This window comes from Netta rufina (assembly GCF_964035555.1).
Source record: "Netta rufina genome assembly, chromosome: 19".
NCBI lineage: Eukaryota > Metazoa > Chordata > Aves > Anseriformes > Anatidae > Netta > Netta rufina.
In genome coordinates this window covers 773,607-798,933 of record NC_140143.1, presented here as the reverse complement: position 1 = coordinate 798,933, position 25,327 = coordinate 773,607, and the positions used below count along the sequence as shown (strand labels likewise).

General features: G+C 46.3%; 2 protein-coding genes across 7 annotated transcripts in view; one reads left to right on the top strand and one right to left on the bottom strand.

Moving 5' to 3' along the window:
• Positions 1-148: 148 nt before the first annotated feature.
• CCDC40 (coiled-coil domain 40 molecular ruler complex subunit) lies at positions 149-12,848 on the bottom strand (the record flags this gene model as incomplete). Its single annotated transcript, XM_084298312.1, has 18 exons — positions 149-397; positions 1,000-1,158; positions 1,588-1,776; positions 2,465-2,585; positions 3,188-3,279; positions 3,618-3,787; positions 4,338-4,551; positions 5,323-5,568; positions 6,474-6,656; positions 6,766-7,009; positions 7,772-7,893; positions 8,291-8,413; positions 9,286-9,443; positions 10,274-10,493; positions 10,581-10,664; positions 11,149-11,306; positions 11,467-11,632; positions 12,834-12,848. 18 exons carry the CDS (start codon positions 12,846-12,848, stop codon positions 149-151), a joined length of 2,913 nt encoding a protein of 970 aa, XP_084154438.1.
• A 157-nt stretch (positions 12,849-13,005) lies between these two features.
• The window catches only part of TBC1D16 (TBC1 domain family member 16), a 31,666-nt gene continuing 19,344 nt past the window's right edge, over positions 13,006-25,327 (top strand). For 2 of the 6 annotated variants that reach the window (XM_084298408.1, XM_084298403.1), the window contains exons 1-4: positions 13,130-13,192; positions 14,392-14,612; positions 19,387-19,622; positions 20,646-21,273. In XM_084298408.1, the coding sequence (XP_084154534.1) occupies positions 19,445-19,622; positions 20,646-21,273 (806 nt within the window). In that variant the 5' untranslated portion in view covers positions 13,130-13,192; positions 14,392-14,612; positions 19,387-19,444. Of the gene's footprint in view, positions 13,031-13,129; positions 13,193-14,391; positions 14,613-14,712; positions 14,781-19,386; positions 19,623-20,645; positions 21,274-25,327 lie in introns of those variants that run through there. The other 4 variants (XM_084298405.1, XM_084298407.1, XM_084298404.1 and 1 more) reach the window with 4 other exon arrangements.

Sequence of the window (25,327 nt, the reverse complement as noted above, 5' to 3'; positions counted from 1 at the left end):
TGCAATAGTCTTTGCAGCACTACTGCTTCAGTGAGTATTTAATGCAGATGTATAGCTGACGCAGGTTTATTCAATTTATTTACAAATGCCAGTGCTAGAAGAGGGAGAGCAGTTGGTTATATTTATTCACAGGTGGTTTCCTGTGTCTCTAACATGCTTCCTGGGAACCGAGCCTGGATTCCAAACACTGGCTGAGCCACTGGAGAGCCCGGTGGTACTGAGGCTGTTCCTGCTGGACCCTGTGGACAATGCCACTAATAGTATGAATCCGCTCCTGCAGCTTCTGCTGCTCATTTCTCCAGGCTTGTTCAGTGCTGCACAGGGGTGTGTACTTCCCCTCCTTCACTGCCTGCAGCTGCTTCTGGCGTGTCTGATAGGACACAAGCTCCAAAAGGTTCTGAGAAAAGCAGTAACGGAAATTACTCTGATAGCAGATTGCACACAGAAAAGAACTAAGTAAACAACGCCATTCATTGCATGGAGGTACTGTAACCATAGTTTGAAAAAGAAGGGGTTCTTAAGGAAGAGTTTGATGAAGTTCCATGGATTTGGACTTGTGTCACAGCATTCCATAAATTAGAGAAAAAAACATGCATACAAGGCAACCCAGGCCAGGACAAAAGGCTTAAAATTTAAATTTTAAAATTTAAACTTAACATTTCATAGAAGGTTACTGAAGGCCATGAGCTGGCTTTCAAATTTGTAGTGTCCTCACAATAGCCAGCTGGTCCTCACAAAGGACAGTTTCTACTCAGTGTTTTCAAGTAAGATCCTGCGGGATGATGTTTCCAGGTGAATGCTGCCTCACTAAGAACGAAACTGCAGCATCAATTCAGTTCCACTTCAGCCATCAAAATGTGCTCAGTTAACTTGAACTGCTGCTACAATCACATGCCAAGTGTTCCCAGTTCAAGATAGTAGTGAGACAAGGGAGCTGGCAAGAGGAGAAAGTAGCAGGTTCTAACTCACTCGCACACTGCAGGAAGTGGACATACTCACCCATCGTTTCACGTTCCGAAGATATTCTGTGTCTGAATCAAGGCTGTCAGACTCAGTCTGCAGTGTGCACATTTCTTGTTGCTTTTCCAAGCAGGTGGCACTAAGGGATGCTTGCGTGCTTTCCAGCTCCAGGACAATTTTGTTACAGTCTTGAGCGTTCTAGTAAATGGAAAAGAAGGAAACGTGAGATTCTGTCTCTTTTGTTCAGCTGCATTCCCAGTGTCCTAGTTTTGGCTGGGATAGTGTTACTTTCCTTCATTGGAGCTGGTATGGTGCTATGTTTTGGATTTCGGACGAAAATAACATTGATAACATACCAGTGTTTTAGTTGTTGCTGAGCAGCACTTCCACTGAGTGAAGGACTTTTTCTGCTTCTCATGCTGCCCTGCCAGCGAGTGGGCTATCTTCCCAGAACTATTTTTTGGTTTTTAACGGTTTCCAAAGCCTGCCCACTGTGCAGTGCCATACCTACATAGTGCAGGGTCTGCATATTGACATCCCATGCATCTGTGCTAAGTGCACACTGGTGCTAATTACAAGGCAAATGATAGTCACGGCAACTCTCATGGCCCCGCTTTACTTGCTCACCTTCTGGGTTTCAGTGATCTTCTTTCTCAGCTCCTGTTTCTTGCGGTGGAAATCACTCTTGGTGAAATGTTTCTTATCTGTTTTGTTCTGACCTTCTCCACGAATTGCTATGGCCTCTCTACGAGAAACAGATGCCTCCATATCACGAATCATCTTCTCCTGCTGCTTCATCAGCTGGCCATAGCGGACCTGCCGTTTGTCAAAATAAAAAACAGTTTGAAAATAACAAATGGTTACAAATGGCCCCTAATTGAAGTCTTCTGTGTGGCACATCCCATCAACATAAATCAGATGTGTGTGACACATGACCTTTTGTCTGCCAAATTTGTTCTAAATCCAAATGTAGTTTGCCCTGCGTGGATCTGGAAGGCAGAGGATAGGATTAGTCATCAACTCTGTATTGACTTGTTGAAAGTAATCTTCAAAATATTTCACTGGAACTCATTAACAATAGCAAAAGCAGAAGAGCAGAAATATCCTGAGAACAAAAGCAAAGAGCTGTGTTGCCAGAAGATAGAAGACTTCTGTAGCCAGTGATTAAGATGATGCAGTATTTAGTAATCCATATTTATTTCCTTACAAATTGGGGTCACAAAATAAGGTGGTAGACATACTGCATTTAAAAAATTCCTCAGGTATATCTTAATGTGCTGCAGCATATTACATAGCTTGCATAAGAAATGCATAAAGTGCATACATGCTGAATGTATTTAATTCAATCTAGCTGCAGGGTGATACAATTTCTAGTACTGTTACGGCCTTGAAGATGCTACTTCTCCATCCTGTTTCTCATCTCCTGCCTTATGTTTCATCAACTCCAAAGGTAAATACATTGTGTGCAGTTCCCCCTCCTCAGTCCTCTTTCTCAGTGACTTACTTGCATTCTGTGAATCTCTGCTCTCATGGCTCGGATTTCACCTTGTCCTGTCTCAGAATCCACTGCTGAACGCATCTCTTTTGTCAGCTGGATCTTTTTCTCCCATAGCATGATTTGATGCCTTCAGTGACAGAAAAGGAAAGGAGTGCCTCCATAAACAGAGAACGTTCTCTCTGTGTGTCAATGGCACCACTCTCCTGAGGCTGATTCTGAACACAAAACTGAATGGTTTGACAGAAACTAGAAGGTTGCATACAGGACATGTAAAGAGGCAGCAACAGAACAGCATGAAGTCATACAGGAAGCTTCACGATTCATACAGGAAGCTTCACGAGAAATGGCATGACGACTGAAAGCAAGCAAGCCTAGACTGATAGGACTCGATTAATTGCCCAGTACAGCATGCTTGCTCTGGGTTACTGGCATGGGAGATAGCATACGCAGTCTTCCCATACAGGTCTCGGTGACATTCAGCACAAGCAAGTACGCTGGAATCATTAAAACCAGTATCATGTTGTCTCTTGCTGGTTCCAGAGATAGCTAAACCACTTTTCAGCTTCTGCATTCCAAAAATTCATTAACCTCCTTTAATCTTCTCCAAGGACAGAAGTGCATTTGCTGGTGCTGGCTGAGTTTGGTGAGTGGAGAAAAAAGGTAACATGGGTGTATATACCCAAAAGAGCTAAGACTGTGGCATAAAGCAAGAATCACTCTGGTACCTACTCTGCTTCCACCAGGCTGTTTAAGAGTCTCTCCTTCTCCTCAGTCAATCGACTGTGCTTCTCCTGCATCTCAATTGATTCTTTTTCTGCTGCCTAGATTTGGGAAGCATAAAACAATGCGAAGTTGTCAGACTGAGAAAGACTTACAGCATCACTGTTTGCCTCTGATCTATACATCCTTTTCGGTCTCTAATACTCCACAAATGGCATACCTGACCTGTTTCTGCTGTGTAATAAAAGTCATTAAGCAATAAAGAAATGCACTTTTTTTGTGTGTGTGTGAATAACTATATAATTTCCATTTGGCCATACTGTTTTATACCACAAAGCTATTTTCTTCTAGGCTACCTGCAGTACAAATCTCTCAAAAGCCCAGTCATGGAATGGCCTGGGAGTCTGTGACCTAGAAATGAGAAGCTGAGCCTCTGTACCTTGAGAGAGCGTATGAACTCATTCTCTGTGATAATGTTGCCATATTGCAGCTCCGTGAAGCTGCTGTTGTTCTTGTTGATCAACACATTCAGCTTTATCAAGTCATTTGACATGCTCTTCATGTGACGTTCAATATTTTTCTGCTCTTTTATTTCCTGCTGAATTTCATCTACAGGTGATCAGAAAAAAGAAAGATTTTAAATTCCCAAGAGCACTGGGTTGAATACAACCAAGTTGTACCGAATTGCTGTTAGACCAGGTAACATTGCACACCTGTGTCCCACAAACCCAGCCAAAACATTTTTCCAGAAAGCCCCAAAATCAAATTAAGGTTTTGAAAGAGACTACCACTATGTAAAAGAGTTGGTTTTGGCCAAGGAAATTGCTATCATTTGTGGGAATATTTGCCTACCCACTATTTGCAAACTTATTTAAAGGCATGTAACAGATGACAAGGTCACTTATAGGTCATCTGTATCAGTTAAGACAGCAGGATCGATCATGACAGGACATAATGACCACCAAAACAGCAGAAGGTGCCTGGCTCTTAGTCCCAGAGAGTAGTACTGGGGCCATATGCATTCTTGCTTACACATATATCAAACACCGAGGGCATTCTTTGGTGAAGAATTAACATAACCTGTCTGTAAGCCTTTGCTCCCCTTTTTTTCCTCCATTCATAGATGAATGTTTTAAAAAAGAGTTAGGGAATGACTTACTTTCAGTGCGCACTTTCTTCTGCTGCATTATTGTGATCTGTTTCTTTAACGTATCCAAGGAGGTTATTTGATCCTCCCGTTCCTCGGTTAGCTTGACCAGCTCTTTCTGCAGATTGAGCCAGTACTTCTGTAGTGTCAACACCTCAGAATTACATTCTTCTATCTGCTTGGTCAGCCTCTTGGCCTCGATTTCCAATGGTCCTAATTCTTGCCCCTAGATGAGGGCAAGATTTGGGATCAATCAGATGGAAGCTGCTGGAGCACTTGTTTATAGCATCACTGCAGAAGGCCATTTCAACTGCTGAAATGCCTACTGAACACTTCAACAATATTGTTATTTTGTCACTTAGTTATTCTCTGCCTCTGTTTCCCATGGTTGAATAGGACTAATAGGACTGCCTGACCTCACGGGAATCAATGCAACAGAAGCCCACAAGGTCCTCAAATTCTGTGATGAAAGGGCCACCTAAGTGCCAACAACAGGTTCAACTGGACTTCCAAAAGTGTGCCAAGTGTATGCCACAGTACTCATTTTAACATTGGTATCCATAATGGTCTTCCAGTTCATAGTGCGAGGGACAAAGTGCTGGGTATCATGCGAAGAGGGCCAACTACCAAATAAATTGAGTCGCTCAGCCTGTTCTATTCTCCCCTTGTCAGTCTTTCTAGATTTTATAATGTTATCCTATTTACTCCCAGAGTACTGATGTCATTTGATATTTTCATCAGGTACAGACAACTCCCTGCAGACTTCTGCATTAGGCACACCCTCGTTTCACAGCAGTTCCCTGTGCCAGCTCCTCTTTGCATGCATTAAGAACTGCTTGACAAATATAAACAGTTACATTAATTACAGCAGCTTCTCAATCACCATACTGATTCCTGAAGTTTTAACTGACACTTACGCGACTACAATTATCAAGGACATCTGTGGCCACCACAAAGATTAAAATCAAATTTGGGACAGAAATGCAAAAGTACATACCCCCTGCTGAGAAAGAAGCACCTCCAACTTCTTGTTGTACTGCCTGATGACCCCTTGCTTGTTCTCAATCAGAAGACTGCACTTCGCAATCTCACTTTCACTACGACTGATCAGATCATGGATATTTTTTATTTCCTTGTCCAGCTCACAAAGCGTTTTTTGGAGAATTGTCAGCCTGCAGTTAGTGTGTGTTGTATTCATAATAACCTGGGTTGTGTCATTCTCAACCTTGGAAAACTGCAGTTCCTAATAATAGACAGACAGAAGGCATACCAACGAGTTACTGCTGGTGACACTGTTTTGTAATGCCCACTTACCAAGGAACAGGAATCAAGGACTTGAGATTCTACCCCCTGGTCTGTGCTACAAGCTGTAAGAAATCTACGTACCATTGCAGTGCCTTTGTTTCCCCATCTACTGGCAGGGGATAGCTATAGTTACCCCTGTCATAAGGTTGTTGGAAAGTATTAAGAAGTCTAAACATCCCAAAACCCTGTAATAGACCATGCTTTTCTCACAATGGAAACCAACCCTTGCAGTCCTCCAGCCACTTAAGACATGCACCTGATTTAAAAACACCAGTGCAGAGGCGTGAGCATGAAGTATTAGTGCCAGCCCACACAACTCAGTGTGATAAATACTGTGCTGCATCTTCTTATCTGTTCACACTCTCAAAGAGAGCAAAACTTGAGCAACTTATTAAGCCATAAAGAACCACGAGTCTGTTTTGACTGTTCCTTAGACTGGAAGCCTTATTTAGAAGCTGAGAGTATACATGTATCACGTGCCTTTAACAGTGCACATGTGGTACTTCTGTCTATCTTCTTCAAAGATGTAAGAACTTGTAACACATTATAGTAAATATTCCAAGGATTCACCATTCTGCCCTGTTTTCTTTTCTTCTTTAAGTAAAGAAATGATGGTAGTTATGTGTCAGGCTTTTCTGATAAACTCTTTTGCATACACCAGTATTCTGCAATGAGATCACCGGAGGAGCTAAAATGGGATCAAAACCCAGCACAGCTTCAATTGTAGAGCTAAAGATGAGAAGCAAAAAGACACTGACAGAACACACTTGACAAACACTACTCTAGGCCATGACTGCAACCTGTTTCCTTCCCCTGCTCTCCCAAGTGGACAAGATACCATACCAGATCTATTTTTCTCTGATGAAGTCTTGCAACCAGCTGTGAGGTTTGCTTTTCTGCTTTGCTGGACATCATCTGGTCCTGAAGCTTTGCCATGATCTCACTCTCCATCTGCTCTTTGGTTTCAGTTCCTTTCTCTATATCCTTACTGATGGTTAACAACTCATTCAGACAAGCAGCTTGATCCTAAAAGGTAGGGAAGACTCAGGAGAGCATCACTACAACTGTTTGGGGAAGGGTATTAAATACTTATGTACAGTTCAAAAGGTTTCTTCTTCCAAGTGACTCTTCTCACCATCTTGATCCTTCTGATGGTCTGCTCTGTCTCATGGAGAACGCGAGAATAGGTGCTAGTTTCTACCTTCAAGGCCTCCTGCTTTGAAACACACCGTGCAATCAGTTTCTTTGTTGTGTTGTTATCATTCTGTGAACGGCTCAGGGTGGTGACAAGCATCTCATTCCTCTCCTCCTCCTTCCTGATTGACTTTCTACAGATATCGATGTCTGTTTCTAGGGACTTGAGGTCATGTCTGTGCTTGCTGAAGAGGCAAAGAGGATGGAAAATCATCACATGGATTGGTTCACGTGCTGAACAGTCATCTAGTATTGCTCTTTTCAAACATGCTATTGCAGCAACAAATGAACAGAGAAGGAAGTCTTTATAAAGGCTATTCTACTCTGATAGTGCAGAGTTCTCACAAGATTGATGGAGATATTAAGATTTAAAAGGAAATATACATAGGAAAATTATTTGCTTCTTTCATTTCCTCTCATGCTGCTCTTTCCCATGCTTTTCCTGGTGGATGACAACATTTAAAATGTATTGTTTGGTCTCAGAGAATAACTCAGGTTCTAAGACTCCAAGATAAATAAAACCTTTTTTTTTTTTTTTTTTTTTTGGCAACAGTAGGATGGCTTTCCTGAAAACTTCTAAAGGCATCACAAAATCCTAACCAAAAGTGATAGATAAATCCTTCTTGATGTCTATGTCTTTGGACTGTGAGATAGTGCAAAAGCGAAGTAACTTTTTGAAGGAATAAAATACAAACAGAAGAAATTTTAAGCAGCTTTAAAGAAGAAAAACTACTTCAAGTGTCAGTTGTGTTGTGGGGTAAAAAATAGTAACAAAGAAGTGTACTTCTTAGCCATTAAACATATTATGTGCTTCAGAGCAACAGACTTGTTCTAACATATTCTGCACATACAGTAACAAACTTGTCAGAAGACATACTGTCCCTTTTAGAATCTCTCCTACCCAAATTATTTGAGGTCTTTCCTGGGATGGTTCTCAAATGCCATACCTCAGCATCTCCTGTGTGGCAACATAGACCTCATCTCTTTGCTTCATTCCAGCCAAGCTATTAGTCCAGTTGTTCATCAGTCGCTTCTTCTCCACGTTAATAGCCTGTACCTCCATACAAGCCTAGGGAAGAGAGAATTTGTAAACAGGCTAACCCTGTACTGAGCTGCAAAACCAAATTCACATTACAATGCAATGCTTTTTTCTATAAAAAATATGCTGGTCAGGAACAGCTTCAATTTATATGTCTGGTTTATTGTCACACCAGAGAACAGAAAAGTTATAGTTCTCAAAGAAAAAAAAATGCTAAGAAAGTGGAGGAGGAAGTGATTTACAGACAATTCTTAAAGACAAAGGGAAAAAAAGTCTTCGTGCCAGCAAACAGGAACAAACTATAAAACTCTGGCCCATACTGTATGTATCATGTGAGCATAAGCCAACAGGGGCTGTCTCTCCAGAGGGAAATATTAACCAGAAGCAAAAAAAAAAAAAAAAAAAAAAAAAAAAAAGCACTTCCTACCTCATTCACTGCTTGTCGAGTTACTTTTGTGTCCTCTGCCTGGGCCACAAACTGAGCTTCAAACAAAGCAATCTGTTCTTCCAGTTCATAAGCTTTTCTTGTCAAGCGGTCCACTAGGAGATCCTAAAGAGTTAGGATCATCAGTTCTGGAGTAATGTGATCTTGGTCTTAATCAACTGTGTTCAACAAGAATAACATAACATAGGCTAGAAACAGGATTAAATTAGCAACTGGATTAGAACCTTTAGTGAACCTTTTCCGTTCAAGTATGAATGACTGTCATAAATGCAGCAGAAAACTTATAGAAGAACGAGTCCTCCTTTGCTGATTTTTTTTTATTATTCCATTTACATTAGTAAATCGATACTTTAGATCTGAATTAGCATTCATTCCTGTCACTATATATTATATTGCAACATCTCTGCAATAGCTGGGAATCTTAATAATTTATGCTTTAAAATGCTTTGTTAAAAAACATCTAAATCTATTCTACTTCAAATGCTTATTTTTTAATGCAGAATTGTAAGCAAAGTCTGCATCCTGCTGCAAAGGGAAGGCAGCAGAGGGAGCTCCAGCACACCAACAGATTCATTCCATTTTCAAAGTTTGCTTTTCATTGTGAAACTCGTTGTGACTCAGAATAATTCTTGAAACTTGAACATAATTCTTCACTAAATAGCTTTCTGCTTTCATCTCCCTTTGCTTACATGAAGAGCGATTTACTATTCAAAGGCTTGACAAAAAAAAAAAATTGGCAGTACATGCCACTACCTTGGTAGTGTTTTTTCTCCTCATTTTTAGAGAAGACTGCCTTGTTTTGTGTGTCTTTTGTTTGTTTTTTTTTTTTTTTCCTCCAATTATTTGGGAAAAAATCCCCACACACCTTCCCTAAGTCTGTCCTTATAGCCTTTCTCCTAACAAGGTAGCACCTCCTCCAAGGCTCACCACTGCCACCTGTATTTATTTATTAAAAGGCAGACAATTTTAATTGATACCTGTTTTTTCTTTTCCACCTCAGCCTGGACCTTCTGTGCCTCAGCCTTCTTTGCTGACTGTTTCATCATTAAGATACTACGATACATATCCTCATCCATATTCTGCATGTAGAAGAGGTGTAAGGCCAAGTTTTCCACTTCGGTCTGCATTGCAGAAACTGGGGTGGCAGGAGAAAGAGTATTTACCAAAAAGTATGTCTGTAGGACACACTTCAAGCAGAGATAAAAGGGAAAGAAACACAGAAGCATCCAAGCAAAATCCAGGTGCCCACCAGGTAAATTAGCCCTCCCTCAAGTGAGAATTGACATCAGATATGAATTATAGCTCTATAGGCTAATTTAAAGGTCTTGGTAAGTGGCTCCTCAGTTCTCAGCAAACAGATACCAAGGAAATCAAAGGAAGGGCTTCAGTAGGCTGTGAACGCATTCCTCCACCCCAAAACAGAACTGTATCTCTCTCAGACTTGAATGCTTCTTTGATATTTTTATTTTTAAAATAAACTGCAAAAATATCTAGGCTATTTTAATTCTTTACGAGCCTCACTATTGAAATCATTTACTGTAACCTATCCAAATGCCTGCAACAAAGAAAAACTGAATTAAGTTCATTTATTTGACTGGAATAGGCTGCCACATGGATGGTGCTCTCATGCTCGTAGATGCTCCTAAACGCCTACAATCCTTGCATTTTAAGCACACTCTTACAGAGACCCAGACATCACATGATGGCCATTTTCCTTCTGCTAAATCACAGAACAGCCTACCCGCCAGGACGAGTTTTAGTTTCAGCCCTGAAGTCCTTCTCAGCAGTAGAACATAGCAATATAAATTGTATGGCAACCAGAAATCTCTATAAAATTTCTCAGTGGGTGCATCAATCCCTGTGAAATTTACCGTACTCTAGAATCTAATGGTTGGCTTGTATTCAAATTCATTTCTTCATATAGGGCTAGAATGAGGGCAATATTACAAGGACTGCCTCAGTCACCTTTCTTGCGTTCATCATCTGTGTTCTGACACACTTTCCTGTAAGTCAGCTTGAGGCCCTTCAGTTCCTCTTCTAGCTGCAAACGTGCTGCGGCTGCCTGAGAACGACGGTCATGGCTCTTCTCCAGCTCCATCTGCAGCTGGGCCAGCTGCTGCTGCACTCCATAAAGAATCACCCCAAGCTCTTCTCTCTGTACTTGGCTCTTCTTCGTTGCTGTCCTCTGCAAACACAAGAGGAAGTTGGTTATCTCACTTCACTTGGCCAGGGATGGGATGCAATGAGAAGGCAAAGAAAGAGTGCTATATACCAGTTCCCGAAGCTCTAGGTTCACTTTTTCCATCTGCTTAATAAGGTAATTCTTTAGGGCAGCTTGGAATCTTCTCATCAGAGGCTGTAAAAGAAGTATGACGTTGATAGTTTTAACACACTCATGTAAATAAAATATGAAGGAATCTTAGTACTACTCCCACTATTGCTTAAACATTGTATTCTGTCCCATGGAGGCTTGGATTCCCATTCTAGCTACACTCACTGCAGGAGTTATACTGCGGGTGTTTCTTGAAATCAGAAGACGACTGCTGAGAATATTTAAAAATCAGAAACATCAGGAGAGCTATGCCTGAGAAGCCCTCTACTCACTCTTGTTGCAAGTATTTCTTTCAGGAGTAAGTGATAAGCCCACTACGTTGCTCGTTTTTGAAACTACAACTTCGAATTTAATATTGAGGAGTTAGCCATTTTGCAAAAGCTATTATAAGAAAGTAGTTTTAGCATACAGCTAAGCCACTGCCTACAGTTTGCCTCATGTTTTAAATAGCTATGAATACAAATAACACGTCTGCAGTAACAAATGGCAAGATCTGGAGACTTCTCACATGTTCTGGATCCAAGACAACCAGTTGTGTTTCTTCTGCTGGTTCCTCACTTCTTCCACTTATTTCATTTTCCTCAGTTCCAGGCTGCTGGCCTTCCTGTTCCTGTCTTTGGCCACCATGCTCATTAGCAAGCTGACCTAATTGCTCAAAGACAGATTCTGAATAGAAAGGGGAAAATAAATAAATAAATAAAATAAAATAATATTTTATAGTACTGTGCCTAAGGCTATATTCACAATGATGACAAAGGGAGAAAGCCAGACACTGCTTGTTAGATGGTATCAAGTATTGCGACGTTACTAAGGAACTGAATTGTACCTGGTTCTGTGCTCAACTCCCCTGAAAACGCAGGCACTTGCATAGGAGCTCCTGACGACGTCTGGGAAGGGCTGTCTGTCTCAGCTGTGGGCTGCTCCATCTCTCCCAGGTCAGGAGGGTTACTGTCAGACTGCATTTTGGCTGAGAAAGCCTCAGGAGATTTTTCCTAGGCCATGAAATAGAACACCAGAATCAGCTTTTCACTCTATCTGCCCCTAAAAATCTGCTCATTTTTGTTGTTATGAGATATGAACGATACAGACAAAGAATCAACAAAAAAGCCTTGTTGTAAAGTCAGCCCACAGATACACTGGCAAACCTGTGTCAATCCTGACAAAAGAACATTACAAGGATGTAACACAGCAAAGGAACCTCTCCGTTTTTTTCAGAGCTTTTGTATACTTCACATCAGACCAGTTCACTTCCCTCTCTTTTAGTTCTGATCTTACAGTTACATCAGTAAAACTGCTCCTGCAATGGGAGAGCTTGAGTGTACAAACAGTGGTCATGCATTCTGTGAATAAGATTTCGTCCTCTTCATTGTCATTCCCATTCTCTGCCTGCGGTGTCTAGCACACAGCACAGGCTAAAAGCAGCACAGTGGGGTGATAACAGGCAGCGCACTTCACTTAACGTTAACAGGACGGTATTCAAAGGACTGGTTTCTGTCACAGCGCACACAAGTTTCATTTATAAGTTTAATCTCATTTGCAAAAAAGTTCACTAAGCTAGTATTAAGACAGCAAAGATCCTAAGAAAAATCTTACAAGCCACTTTAAAGCTTCAGGCATTTTTAAGTCAGAACTAAAGAAAAAAAATTCTCTTAGGGATTCATTAAGGAATGCAGGGCCAAACTATTCACTTTTCTCTCTTTTTAAAGAGACGCTGTTTTATCCGCTATCATCAGTTGTCAAATCCAAACTTTGTGCAGCACCCAGAAGGCATCTGCGGTTCGTTACCACTAACAAACCTAAAAAAAAATAAATTAAGAAGCGCACGTGTGCACACCTGCAGCACTCGGATACCTTCCTTTCTAATTGGCCTATGGCAAAAAGCACTAAGAGCCGTACGAGAAACAAAGACAAGGTGACAAAACAAGGTGACAGGACGGACTTTTCAGCGGACACGGTGACAGGATGGGCTTTTTTTGCGGCCTGCGCTGGGTGCGGACCAGGACCGCGGGCACCGCCGGTTGACTTCTTCCACCGACAACGCCTCCGGGCGGACAGCGGCCCGCAGGGAACACGCGGGGAGCCTTGCCCAGCCCTTCACCGCCCCGGCACGGGGCCCGGAGCCGGGCGGGGGCGTCCGGGCTCCCCCCGCCGCCCTCAGGCCGAGCCCCGCGGCGGGGCCGGGCCCGCACTCACCGCCGGCTCCGCCATCTTCCCGTTGCCAGGCAACGCGTCAACACCCGGTCACGTGACGGCGGCGGGCCGCACCACTGCACCCCAGCCGGGAGGGGGGGGAAGGGGTGTGTGTGTATGTGGGGGGGGTGCCTCGGGCCGCACCACTGCGGAGCGGCGGGGGGGGGGGGGGGCCGCCTCCGGGCCCGGCCCCGCCGCAGGTAACGGCACCGGGAGGGGGGGGGGGGGGGGAGGGGTTCGGCCGTTCCCGGAGCTCCTCAGAGGGCGGGGCCGGCACCGGGCGGGGCGGGGCGGGGCGGGGCGGGCACACCCCGGCGGGCCGTGGCGGCAGGAGGCGGCCGGCGGGCCCCGCGCAGGACCCGGTGGGTGCGGGACGGGACCGGGGGGGGGAGGGGGCGGGGACCGGGGGGGGAGGGGGCGGGGACCGGGGGGGTCCCCGGTGGGTCCCCGGGGGTAATGGGGACGGGGACGGTGTCCCCGCCCCGACACGCGGACACGAGCCGGGTCCGTGCCCTCCCACCCCGGGCTCGGCTCTGCCGGGACCAAACGGGGCTGGGGGCGGCCGGGCCCGGTGCTGGCCCTGTTGGGGGGGGGGGGGCACGGGCTCCCCGGTGCCCCCCGGTGCCCCCCGGTGCTCCCCCCGCTCCGCTCCGCACCCCCGCTCTTTGTCTCCCCTCCTGCCCCTCTCCCCCCCCCCAACCCCCGGACCCCCCCCGAGTCCCGGAGCGCCCCCCCCGGACCCCTCCGAGCCCCCCCCGGCCCGGGCAGGCCCCGCTCGAGCCCCCCCCTCGCTGCCCACCCAGCCTGGGGGCTCCCCGGGCAGGGGCCGGGTGCTGCCGGTGGGGGCTGTGACCCCCCCCCCATCCCCATCCCCATCCCCTCCCGGCTCTGCCCGTAGAGGTGCCGGGTTATTCATCGGTGCGGTGGGGGGGAGGCGATAAAAAGGAGAAATCCGAGAGAAAACGGAAAAATCGTGAGGGGCGGCCGCTGCCCGGGGCTTCTGGAGCTGGTCCTCAGCCTGGCGAGAACCGGGCTGCAGACGGGGAAGTTCGTGGCGGCCGCTTCTCCCAGCCTTTGTGGGATGTGCAGAGTTAGCAGCCTTTGTGGTGTATTGGGGGGGGGGGGGGGAGAAAAATCTTTGCAATTACTTTGTCAGGCTGTCTGTCAAACAGGGCTCCGGGGATCCTTTAGCCGCTCTTTGGGCGTTTAGTGCGGCGAGAGTTATCAGGCCGTGGCTACAGGGCATAGTAAATAAAAAGCCATTAAAGCGTTAGCTGCTGCGCTTAAGTAATATGAAATGATGGTTAATCTCGGGACACGGGGACATATGGCGCAAATAAGCTCCTCGCACTACAGCGTATGTCGCAGTTTGACTTTTAGCGCTGGAGGAGCGGAAAGCTTTTTGTTTGCTTTTTTTATGCCTAAGCAGGTGTGGCTGGGAGCAGCCAGCAGGCTCCAATGATCGTATTTCATTTCCCTTTTTATCTCTGAGTCACAACTTGCGGTATTTAGTCTGCTGTCCCTTTTTTTTTTTTTTTTTTTTTTTCTTTTACCTTCTCAGCTGAGATGCATCTGAGCAAAATCTGCTCCACTGAAGTGACTGGAAGCCGAGTACCGTGAGCGTCGGGATCTCAGCCTGCACTGGTGGCTGCTGTTACTTTTCCCTTTGCTCTGCACTCGGCGTGCCACACGGCTGCACCTGCAGGTCAGAAATGAAAGAGTTTTTGGTGACCTACATAATTCTCCCTGTGAAACGGGATGACTTCAGAGTGGCTCCCTGCGGTAAACGTTTTTTCCTTGATTTGGCTAGGTCATCCTAAATAGCTCTAGCTAATAGCTGGCAGTTTTGAAAGCTTTTTTTTTTTTTTTTTTCCTAATGTAGAGGTATTCCAATACAAAGGGAAGGTCGCTGCAACTGCTCTCGTGTATACCTAGAGGAGTGCTGATCAAGTGAGTGCCCAGCCGAGGGGTGTGCAGAAAGCCCTGAAGAGGGCTGGCGAGCTGCTGAGCCCTGACTCCCAGCGCTTCTGCTGCGGGTTGCCAGAAATGCAAGCTTAGCATTTGCTCTTCCCAACGTGAGGAGGAAGCAGCAACTTCTGCGGGTTTTGAGACCTCTGCTGTGCAGTGAATCTGTATCCCTTTAATGTGTGAAATTAAATGCAAGATACTAAGAGAAAAGAAGGGGGGAGGGGGAAACGCCTGCTGCGCTTTTCTTTTTTATGGTGTTTCAAGCTCAAATTTGGTGGTGATTTTGACAGCTCTCGTTTCTTCTTTGTGTCCAGACATGCTGTGGGTCACATGTTTCACTTCAAGAGCCCTGTAGTTTGGCTTATTTTGCTTGTAAATTTATCAAACTCTTGCAAAGAAAATTTGCCCTTGGAGCCATGAGGTCTGCTGCCAGACACAGTGTCCAGCCGGCATCGTGACTTTTAGGCTGCTGCCCTCCCTGGAGCACAGCCCCCCTAGGCAAAGCCTTTTGTGAGAGGAGCCTTGTGGCTTCTCTCCAGTGTCCGTGCACACTGCGCAGCCCATGAGTAATGCGCTGGAGCCGGTGTCAGCCTGGGCAGGAGCCCTGCGTTGCCCTCCTTTCCCAGAGACAGGAATCCTGTGCAACCGGAGGCAGCAACATTTGGTCCGGCAGCGTCTGCCAAGGTGAGGGTGCAATCTGCCAAGCCAAACAGGATTTTGCTGTTTATGAGAAGGGGAAGGGCATTTCCAAGCAAGGCGAGAAGCCAGCGCTACTTGAGATGCTGCTGGCTGGAACTGGTCAAGCTCTTGTGAAGAGGGCATCGGGGTGACTTCAGGAGCTGGCTGCCCAGCGCGTTTCTGAGATCTCGTGTAGCTGAGAAGTGCTGGCACCGACTGGGAGAGCAGCCAGGGGCTGTGAGAACAGACTTGCTAGCTGTAGCAAGGATTTTAGTGACAACAGTTGATGTGTGGGAGAAGAGAATGTATATGTGCTTAATAAATATTGGCACTGAGCAAGAGCTGATCAGCTAATTCAGTGCTTCAGCTTCTGGAGAACTGGGTTGGCTCTGCCACATTGAAAAGAATCCCTTCAGATCAGGGATAAATAGAAAATTAATATGTAAAGTATGTTTTTAACAGCGTGAATTTCATGCTGACTTAGCTGTAGGGCAGAGTCCCTGCCTGCCTCCCAAGCCATACAAGAGGCAGCGGCAGCACCTGCTTCCCACAACCCAGGCCCCGTGGACCCTGCATGCAGGCGCTGTCCCGCATGGGAGAGGGCTCAGTATGGAGCAAAACCTGCAGATTGGGAGGGTTTGGTACTTGCTGGTGTGTGGTGCGTGAGCTCAGGGAAAGGAGAGGCAGATTCACAGGCTGTGTTTCAGAGTTGTGGGGTTGCACAAGGAGACTAGGTGACCCTCAGAGGTGCAGTCCATCAGCTCGTCCTAGCTAGGACCGACTGCCTGAATAGTGCCTCGTGGCCATCTGTTTCTGAACACTGTTTCTGAAACCCCCAGTGATGTAAATGGTTTCTTCAGGTTGCTTTATCCAGGTACACCGTTATCTCCCTGCTGTGAGAAAGACTGTGCCAAGGAATGTTTCGTTTAGTCAAGTTGCCTTACTACCTCTCCTATCCTCCATAGACAGCTCTTCCCTCCTTTGGCAGTGACAATTCAGGTGTACGAAGATTTTTAATGCATTTCCCTTTTATCTTTCCTTGTCAATCTCTTCCCATGCCCCAGATTGCTCCTGTCACTCTTCTGAAACTGTCCAGTGACTTGCATCTGATCTCCTTTAATGTTGTGACCAAAGCTAGACAGAATTCCCTAGCCTGTGGCGATGGTGGAAGGATTAATTTGAGTCATGCGGATGGAATTCATATATCCCAGGAAGTTTGGCTGTTTGTTTGCAGCATCGTAGTGGACTTCTGTTTGATCTCTGATGGATAGCTCTTCAGCAGAGAAGACAAATGTAACACGTTAAATTTCCATACTGGCAAGGTGCCGTATTCTGGACCTCCTGGCTTTTTTTTCCCCTTTCCAACCTGCTTACGTGTGTGTGTACCTGCAGCGCCTTCCACCTGCACATCAGGGCAGCGCTGAAGCAACAGGTGTTCTGCAGGATCAAAGGGATATTTACCTTCAAATTCCTCCTGCTTTCCAGGGAGCAGCTTTTGATCTTTACCTGTTGCTTTGTTCTTTCTGTACAAGGTAAAAGCTAATTAAATGTTGCCTCTCTTGGCAGAGAAGCTCTTTACTTCTTCCTGCATTCCTGAGCACCCCTGGAGAGCTGCAGCAGGCCATCATACAAGCTCTTGTTTCGTGCCTGCATCTCCATCTGCTGTCCTTTGCAGGAAAAGCTCACTTTTGTTTTCTGAGTAAGCATTCCCTGGTCAACAGCTGCAGCACCTTGATACCACCTTCCTTCCTTGCTTAGGCAGGTTTTGCCTTTTTAGAGTTCAGATGAAATTGCTGGCATAGCTAAAGGTCTGGATATTCGGGCTGGTTTCAGCTTTGGCAGCAGGGGAGCAGAGATGGGCAGACTGCGCTGCCTACGAAACGCAGTAAGAGCTCCTGTGATGACCTCCTCAGGTGCCTGGGAGGTGCAGGGCCCCCAGTGCCATGCAGGTTGCTCCACATCACTGCTTCGGACTCCCTCAGCAGTGTCGAAATGGTGTGTTGTAACGTGGTGGTAGGAAGGAGGAATTGCAGCAGAGTTTACTGGTTGTATTCTTGCAGGGTGCAATAAGAGGAAAGGCGACTCGTTCTGTAGCAAATAACTTTCTCCAAGATACGACCTACAGCATGAAACATTACTGTATTTTTTTGATTGTCTGGACAAGACCGAGCACATGGCTCCCTCCGTGTTTGTTTCTCAGGGCTGAGACATGAACACACACGTTGTGTTTGGTGCTGGAAGGAGACAGTGGCGTGTAGGACTTGCAAAGTAAATCTCTTCTCCTAAACACATGATGAACGCAGTACAGGGTTGAGGCTTCTCCATCAAGTTCCAGCAAATACTGAAAAGCAAAAACTGCTCCTGCTGTGGTCCAACCTGACGAATCTAGCAAGGGCCAGATAAACCAGGACCTTGTCCTTTCATGAAGTCTCTGTCAACTACTCAGCGGTCTCCATTGCTGTCTTCTGTATGCAAAACCCAATCCGAACTGGGACAGCTGTTTTCCTCCCCTGCAGCTTTCACTCTGCGTTTTGGGAAGTGCTGGTTTCCGTTTGCTCTCCCTGCCTCCTCCCTTCCTTGTTTATCCGGAGATATTGTTAAAACCCGGTTTAAAGAAATCAGAGCTATCCAGCGTTAAACAGAGCTTGCCTCTCACCCCTAAATATTTGCTGCGCACATTGCCCCTGACAGAACAAGTCCGAGCCTGTCTGCTTTTCTTTCTCTTTCTGGCTGCCCTCGTGCTCTGCGGACCGTGGCGTGCGACTCGTCCGGAGGAACGCGCAGCGCTGATCTCCGCGTGCCGCAGCTGTGTGCAGCGCCTGCTAGGTCAGGCCGGCCCGTTCACTAGCAAGCAAGGCCCTGCAAATCCAGAGGAACAAGAGGAGACGTTTCTTCTCCTCGTGTACTTTTGGCAGAACAGAAACAGCAGCGCTGCTGACACTGTGCTCCCCAGCTGGGGGTGGGAGCAGGAGGTAGAGCCCGCTCTGCTTCACCTTGCGTTGGGCTACCTGCGGTGCTGCTTTGTGTGAGACCCACTTGCCCTTCCTCCACATCAAGTCATCTTCCTGATTCATCTGCTAAATAGTTTGTGGCTTGAGGGACCCCTCGGGATTCACTGTAGAGCTCCTTGTCTGCCCCGATGAAGAGCATCTCTCATTTGTGTACTAAGCTTACTGGGTGGTTAGCTGGGGGTTGAATGCTACAGATAGCAAAAGTTACTACTATTGATAGATGAACTATGCCTTGAGTTGGCATGCTCAATTACTGAATTACTGGAGTCTGCCTGCTCTGTTGAACATAGCTTTTTCAGAGATAAGTGGCCAAAGAGCCCTTTTTAACCCTCAGCACTCAAAAAAAAAAAAAAAAAAAATCCTCCAAACCCCCCAGCAGGATTATGCTAAAAATCGGTAAGCACCAGATGAACGTGTTTTAATTAACATTCACTGGGAGATCGCTGGTTACTGTGCTGTGGATGAAGCAGCAGCCCCACATTTAGTGTTCTTGTGGCTGTGCAGTAGTTACTCTGTGCTGAAGGAATCCTCTAGGGTGTACTCTGATTCTCTTTGACATCCCCAGGACAGTGATACATGGGGCAGCTCTGCACCTCGGAGCTATTCCCTTAATGGGCAATTTTCAGTGACAAGCATTATTTTTCTGTTTCTTCCCCGCAGTAACTATTAAAATGTGTTTTGTGGTGTTGGTTTTTTCTCCTTCACAGCCAAGAAAAAGGATTCTGCACTTTAGCATCTTTAAAATATAGAGGTGATGTTAGACTCTGGATCTCTCTTGCTTGAGTTGTAGAAATGACGCAGCTGTCAATGGGAGACTTCTTCCTTCTCAGACAGCAGTAGGCATATGCTGCGCCATCCTTGTATTTGTTCTAACGCTATTCTTTCCTCCTTCTTGACAGATCTTCTGAATTGGGCTCCTGATTAAAGCTGACAGATAATGGAAACATTTCCTTGGCAATGTCTCTGGGGCGACTCCTCCGACGTGCCTCTTCTAAAGCTTCTGACCTCCTGACCCTGAATCCTGGTGGCAGCAGCAGTTCATCTTCCATACTTGACGGGGAGATTATCTACTCCAAGAACAATGTCTGCGTCCACCCACCTGAGCTGCTGCAAGGCATCGGGGAGCACCATCCAGGTGATGGCGAGTTGCAGGCACTGCCTGCTCACCCTTTTTTTTTTCTCTCTCCTGGGGAGTTTCTACGCCTTGGGCTCTAAAGAATAAAGAGGTGCTGGTGGGGTATGGGGCAAAGCAGTCTTACGGGGGCCTGAGGAAAGCCATCCCCACAGGCTGATTCATCAGCTGTCTTTTTAATAGAAAAATTGATGATGTTCCTCCTTTCTCTTCTGGGCTAGTGTGGATTTACCTGTTTCAATACATCCTTTTGTGTTGCCAGAAGAGGAACAGTTGTCATTTGAGGGCAGTAACTTCTGTTGCTCTTTCAAATACGTGTATGGGTCAGGGAAACCAAGTATCATCTTGTAACTGTCATTGCTGGAGCGGCCTCATCACCCACTGGTAAAGGGAAAATAAAACCTGATTGTGGCTGCATGCACTGGAGTAAATGAAGATGAATACTGTCCCTGTCCCTTTCTTCTCTTCTGTTACTGTGTTCTTTCATGTTCTCATCAAAGAGAGCCATGGCTACTGGCTTAACTTCACAAAACTAATTATTCTGTGAACATTGACCCACGCTTCCCCTTTCGTGCGTGACTCTTTTCTATTGGCTTTCCATGAGAATTGTAGCCCTTTGGCCATATGAAGGTAAATATTCTTGAAAAAGAAATGTTTAGCTGGCACTTGACATTGTTTAACTAACAAACAGTAAAAGCTTTTCATGTGGCAACATATTGCGGAATTTACTCTTGATTAGTAATCCGTCCAGGAAGTTGAAAGAATTGTATGTAATTTCTACATTCACTTAGGCCAGAGGGAATTTAGACTATTTAAAAGCCATATGTAGACTTGAAGTTATTTGTAAATACTGAATGATGTTGAGAACTCCACAATTCATTTAGCAAAATCCTCTCCTGGTAAATAAAAGGGGTTGTTTTGTCCCAATGTAATGGTGGTGAAGTGGTGGAGAGCAAATTTCTGGCTTACGTGGTTTCTTAGGAATAAATGTGCATTCTAACAGATCGCTGCTCTGCTCTCTTGAAGGCTATTTGTGCTTGTACATGGAGAAGGATGAGCTGCTCGGCACCACGCTTATCCTCGCCTGGGTCCCAAACTCCCGCATTCAGAGGCAGGATGAAGAAGCCCTGCGCTACATCACTCCCGAGAGTTCCCCTGTCCGGAAAGCTCCCCGCAAGCGTGGTCGCCACACTCAGGGTTTCGGCATTGTCCAGCAGGCTTCTCCCCCCGAGCAGAAAGGGGCAGTGATCCTGAAAGAAGACATCTTGACTGCATCGCAGCTCGTAAAAGATGGGGCTTACATCAGTTCCCCTTCTTCGGAAGGGGAGAAGCTGTCCCAGTGCTGCCCGGCTGCAGACGGCGCCCGCAGCTCCCCGCAGCCTGCCCACAGTGACTCAGGAATCCTCTCGACAATCAGTTCTCAGGACGAGCAGAACAGGTCGGAGCTGTCGGTGGAGGGGACAGAGGAAGGTCTGGACTGCAGGCCGGAGCTGGGGGAGGATGAGGGCTCCTTGGAGCTGTCTGCTGATGATGTGAGCAGGGACAGTACTTTTGACTCTGATTCTGATGCCTTCTCTTCCCCGTTCTGCCTCTCTCCCATTAGCGAAGCCCTTGGGAAAAGCAGTAGTTCAGTATTTCTGGATAATGAAAGCAGGTGAGTTCATCCTTTACTCCAGTTTCTGGGTGAATAGTTCGGGTGCTGGCTGCTGAGCCTGGGGATGCTGGAGGAAATGGAGAAGTTTGACACTGGCATTGAGCTGAACGCCGTGTCTGGCTTCAGACTTGCTTTAATTCCTCCTCTACTACGACACCTGTGTAATTTACAGGAAATTGCTTGTTGGCTGGTCCTGCTTCTGCTCGGTGAACCTTCGCCTTGTCCATCGCGCAGGGCTGTGCATGTGTGGGTCTTTCAGATGAACTGTCTTCAGCCCTGGCAGCAGCATTACTAAATTAGAACGGTCCTTTGTTGGTCTAATTGGCTCTGCTGAGGAGATGTGCTAGTTGCTTCTTGTGGAGAGCCACATCAAAGCGTCTGTTTGACTTCCTGCGAGCCTTGGCTATCTGTAAGGCACTGTGGTGACACCGAGTCTGCGTGTGGTAGCTTGTTGTGCTGGTGCTCACAAGGTCCCACTTACGACAGAAATATTAATTCTGACATGTTCAACCTGGATATTTTAGGCAACACTGGTATATCAAAATATCAACGCTTCTCAATGGTATCTGCAGTAAGCTCCATGAAGGGGAAAGAGGGCATCTTGGCAAAGCAGGAGTTCATCATAATGCACCTTATTACTTACAGTATTACTTACTGTACTGATCCGCAGTGTTTCTGGCTTTCTGGTCTGTGGGCTCTGGAGCGTGTCACTCAGTTCCATCTTGGAGAGGACACGTGTGTTTATGAAGTACCATAGGGCTGATCTTAAGGATGGAGCTGAACTTTGAAGCTACACCTGAAATTAGGAAAAACAAGTTCTCCTTTGTGTGTGTCAGCAACGTTGTCTGCATGGAAACTTGACACTGGAAGAGGTTTTGCCTCTATTCTACGGGCTAATCGCAAAGCCAGGGGGTGCCAGTCAGAGGCTTGTGAAGGAGGTATTGTAACTGATTTACCTCTTTCTGATTATTTTAAAACACTTCAGTGCAATCAATCTCAGAAATCTTACTAGCTTTGCATTTGGTACGTGTCCTAGCAGCATGCTTAAAACAAGCTGCAAGCCCACAGGGTGTCTGGGGCTGGGTGGGCAGCAGTTTGAGCAGCGTTGTCCTGTCCTGTCCCATCCCACTGCAGCTCTCCCAGGCTGCGGAACGGCATCGCAAGCAGCTGCAGCGTGCTCACGAGGGGCGTCTGGTTTCCAAATTGTGTTGAGCATCATCAGTTTGAAAGCATCCCTTTTAGCCTGCAAAGTGTGGTGTCGGTCTTTTTTTTTTTTTTTTAAAAAAAAAAAAAAAAAAAAAAAAAACAACAACAACTGTGGATAGGATTGTTACAACTGTGGATAGGATTGTTATAAGATTTTGGGAACACTAGACAAATGTTATCAAACATACCTTGAAAAATTTGAGAGAGGACTTTGAGTGCTTAAATATCTTTTCTATGAACTATCCTTATTTTCTTCCATTCTTTGTGGGCTGATTGACTCAGGGAAATACATTTTGCAGTTTTGCTTCTGTTTGCTCCTAGGTGTGTTTTCTGATTCAAATTTTATTCTAGCTCTGGGCTACTCTTGGGTGGTTGAACCTTTAATTGCACGTGCCTTTGGAGCACATTGTGTCAGCCTTGGTTTTAAAAACAGAAAGCTGTAAGATCCATTGCCACCAATGCCTTGGTTTGTTTAAGAAACATTTTTTTTCCTTGAAGCACCACTGACACTGAGCATGTTTGACCTGCTTCTCCCACTGTAAGAAAAAAAAAAAAAAAAAAAAGCTGATTATTTTTTTAAAAAAAGTATTGCAATCTGAACTTTTGTAAGTGATCATTAGTCAGGATAATGTTTTGAATTAACTCAGAGAAGCTCCTATTCCTTTCACTTTTTGGTGATAATATCTGTGTTCTTAGCCATACACTCATTGCCAAGGAGTGTATTGCAAGGCGGTTGTGATACTGACCTATGGTATAAAGGGTAGTTGACTTTTTTTGTAAATAAAACACAATTAAAGTGCTTCTGTGAACGCTTCAGAGTTCCAGCAATAAGCTTCCTAACGGAGGACTGTTCCTCCCTCTCGCCGTGTGTGGGAGGGAGGCTGTGGCCTCCTCTGCGGCCGGGTCCATCCCACACGCTGGGCAGGGGATCGTTATCCCCGCTGTAGTGGTTGGAAGGAGGGCTGCTGAGGGATGTGCTTGGAATCCTTTCCCAGCTGCTGAAGACCAGGAGCTCGAGCTCCTCTCAGGAGATCCCAGCCACGAGGCCACGTGCAGCATCCGGGCCCTTGACCTTGAGGGCGCGCGGCGTTGGGAGGCAAGGAACGCTGCGGTTTTGCCATTTGGCAGCACGGATGCCCTGAGCTGCTGGCAGCTGCAGGGAGGGAAGGAAATGCAGCTTGCTGCATCTCCTGCCTGCAGCCCTTCCCTGCTGCCTTCCCAGCCCAGCTCGGGCGAGCCCTCTGCCGGCTCTGCCCGGCTGCTGCTGGCGGCTGCAGCGCTGCAGTGGCTGCCTTCAAAATGCACCGCCGATGGTTGCGGGAGGCTGCTCTTCCTCTTTTTCACTTATTTATTTATATATATAATTTTAACCTCCCCTGGCAGCAGTCTGGGAGCCTGTTACAGTGGATGTGGCACTCCTCATTTGCAGCAGATTAATAAAACAGACCTTTCATTGTTTGGGACCTCAGACTTGAAAGGCTTTTGTCCACTGTGTCCATTTTTTTGTGCCAGTTTGTTCTTCCCTATAGAGTCCCGTGCATGATATCTGCGGATCCATGTGCTGCTTACAAACTGTTGGAGTAAGATTTTGTGTAGAATACCCTGCAAAAATCTTGTCAAAAAGCATGCTCTGATTTCCTGCGTTCATCCCAGCTTTTTAGGGGGCAGGGGCTGCTGTTTCAGAAGTCACTACCAGCTTGGAAACAGCTTCCTTGTTTCTTAAGGGTGGTGTTTTTTTTGTTTTGTTTTGTTTTATTTTTTTTCTCTGCTGGCAGCTTCCCATCTGAGGCAGAATTGGAGTGCGAACAAAGTTTGTGCTGCTGGCAGCTTGTTTCAGCTCCTCTCCCTCCCTACCCTCCAGTCACCGCCCCCTCCCTCCAAAGAGGAACGAATGTTTCTGGTTATTTCCCTCAGCTTTGGGGAGTTGTTAGGACGAGAACTCTGCTTTTCTCTGTGATTGTTTCAAAAGCTGAGGCAACACATTGCACGGGTGTTTCGGTTCAGCCATCCTTTCTGTGCGGTTAGACACGGTCAGGAATGGAAAAAGGTGATGCTGGGGAAGAATCGGGATGTACGTTTAGGCTTGGATCAGCTGAGATCAAGATGGGCATGGCTCAGCTACGTGCCCAGACCTCTGTGTGTCCATGAGTCCATCTGTCCTCCTGAACCTGCCTCGTGGAGCACCCTCGGAGCACTATCAGGGATGGCCCGGCAGTGGGAGGGAGCTTGAGGAGGGTGCCGGTGTGTGCAAGGCAGGGACGGCAAGGGAGGAGGGGGGCACAGGCTTGGAAGCGTTCAGGCTGCACAATGAGTCAGTCATGTTAAGTCAACAACTCGCTTTTTAGAACATAAGGAAATAAAAACATATCCATTGTTATTTTTTTTTTTCTCTTTGCTTCCCAGTTTGAAAGGCTGCCAGGGCTCCCAAGCAGCGATCAATGCTTTCCCTCCACTTACCCAGTTCCTAAGGCTAAGAGCGGAGGGAATGTCACATCACCAGCCTGCACGTTCTTGCTTCTCTGTGTAGATGAGCCTGGCGTTTCTGGACCGTGCACTCTGCTCTCGTGGAACTGTGGCTTTGCTCTCTTGGCTTTTGTGTCTTTGTCAGTTCCAGCACCGTGGTTCCTGTGGGCAGGTAGCTAACGCAGGAAATGGCCGCAATGGTAGCGGCTTTGCACAGGCTGCATTTGTGTAGGAAAGGAGGCACACTGGAAGTAAAATTGTTTTTCTCTTTCATTCTCCTTTATCACTTATTTTTTGCTATGCTGCCTGTCAGGAAACATTTGCCATGATCTGAAGGGCACTAATTGAGGACAACAGGACTCCATACCCAGCATAGGTTTGTTGC